We start from the raw sequence: 1871 nt of genomic DNA, 5'->3' as shown, positions 1-1871 counted from the left end.
TATTATGTGTAGCAGTATGATGGTTGGTTCTCGGGTCCTCCTCCAGGTGGCGGTAACTCTTTTTGGCGGTAACGACTCACCGGAAACCACGAAGAAGAAGCGGCGGAAATGACGCAGTGTAAGATGGCGGTGCAGGTGCAGGTGTGCTGTTTGGACCGGTTTCCGGCTCACCTGAGTCCTCTGGACGTGTTAATCCTGCAGTCTGAGCTCGGCTCGGTGCTCCGGCAGGACTGCGACCCGCCGACCGTCCTCTTCACCCCGCAGCGGCCGCAGGGCCCCGCAGCACCGGGCCTTCTGCTGCGCGTCCACCCGACCACCGAGGAGGAGACCGGGGGCCGCGGAGGACCGGAGCCCGGGGGCCGCGGGGTCCGGCTCTTCGTCAGCCGCCTCCTCCTGCGGCTCCACGGCAGCACCGGGACGGTCCGGGCTCTGGAGCCGGTGCCGCTGGACAGACTGGTGCTGGGAGCCCGCAGCCGGTGGAGCCTCCGCCGGGCCGAAGCGGAGCGGCTCACCGCGGCGCTGCTGGAGCTCTGCAGCCCGGGACAGTGGCTGCTGGCCCGGCGGGGAGAGCCGCTGCTGCTGCCCCCTCACCCGCCGCTGGGAGAGGACCCGGGACACGAACAGGGACACAAACCAGGACACGAGCCGGAACACGAGCCGGAACACGAACCGGAACACGATCCGGGACACGATCCGGGACACGATCCGGGACACGAACCGGGACACGAACCGGGACAGGTGAGCGAGTAAACAGTGAGCAGCATGAAAATAGCAATAAAATAAAGTGAATTATTGTGTGTGTGAATGTTTCTCTGATTAACCCTTTCAGAGCCAAATGATGAAACACTCAAAAACAAACAAACAAACAAACAAACAAAAAGCTGTCATGGTGGATTTTTCCTCCTAAATGCGACCATGAATCATTAGGGACTGTTCGTTATTTATGAGGAGGGGTACTCTGTGTGTGTGTGTGTGTGTGTGTGTGTGTGTGTGTGTGTGTGTGTTTCATGCGGGGGACATTTGAAGGTTTTTACTTTGTGTTTAATAAAAAAACAACTGAATTTTGAAGAAACTTGTCAGTTTTTAAAAATAAAATTTTAGTGACTTAAAACAAAAAATAGGTGATTTTTAAAGAAAACTGAATTTTTTTTGTGTCTTTAAAATTGTCGGTGATTTTTTTTTTTAATTTGATAAAGTTTGGCAAGTTTTGAGGAAAATATTTTGGCATTTTTTTTCCTTAAGACATTTTTAGCGATTTAAAAACATATTGATCATTTTCTTTGTTTTTGGAGAATTTGTGGTGACATTTAAAAAACATTCGTTTTTTTTCCATTTGCATTTTTGTTGACGTTGACATTTTGGTGATTTAAAAAAAAAATCCATAAAATGAATTTCCTTTTTTTTTTTCAAAAGTTTAGTTGATTGTTAAAGAAAAGATTTTGGTGATAAATTTCTTTTATAATTTTTTGGTTATTTTTCAAGAAAACAAGTTGGCTTTTTTTCATTCAAGTCAAATTTTTAAAGGAACTTTCCTGCGTTTTCTCTTTTTTCTCTTAAAACATTTTTTGTGATTTATAAAGAAAACTTTTTTGTGATTTTCCTTGTCTTTAGGATTTTTGGGAACATGTAAAAAACTTAAAAAAAATTTTTTCTGGGGTGATTTTTTTTAAGAACACATGGCGAATTTTTAAAATTATCTTTTGGAAACAGCATTTTTTTCCTTTAATTTTTTGGGTGTGTTTTAAAGAAAAGATTTTGGTGATTCATTTATTAATTTTTTAAGAAATCTTGAACCTGTCGGCTCTGAAGTCCGGTTTCGGCGGCTGCCTCGTGTCTGTCAGTCTGATGGCTGTTTGCTGTCTTCAGGTGCA

At 44.9% G+C, this 1871-nt stretch overlaps 1 protein-coding gene across 1 annotated transcript in view; it reads left to right on the top strand.

The window, feature by feature from the left end:
- Nucleotides 1-108: 108 nt before the first annotated feature.
- Nucleotides 109-1871, top strand: part of LOC121938901 — a gene marked incomplete at its 3' end in the record, with an annotated part of 3937 nt that continues 2174 nt past the window's right edge. Inside the window, exons 1-2 of the mRNA XM_042482053.1 lie at nucleotides 109-738; nucleotides 1867-1871. The exon at nucleotides 1867-1871 is cut by the window's right edge and continues 592 nt beyond it. Of these exons, the coding sequence (XP_042337987.1) occupies nucleotides 109-738; nucleotides 1867-1871 (635 nt within the window). The remainder of the gene's footprint in view (nucleotides 739-1866) is intronic.

This window comes from Plectropomus leopardus, unplaced genomic scaffold (genome assembly GCF_008729295.1).
Source record: "Plectropomus leopardus isolate mb unplaced genomic scaffold, YSFRI_Pleo_2.0 unplaced_scaffold3740, whole genome shotgun sequence".
Lineage (NCBI taxonomy): Eukaryota > Metazoa > Chordata > Actinopteri > Perciformes > Serranidae > Plectropomus > Plectropomus leopardus.
The sequence above is the reverse complement of the archived record's forward strand: the minus strand, read 5'-3'. Positions and strand labels throughout refer to the sequence as shown.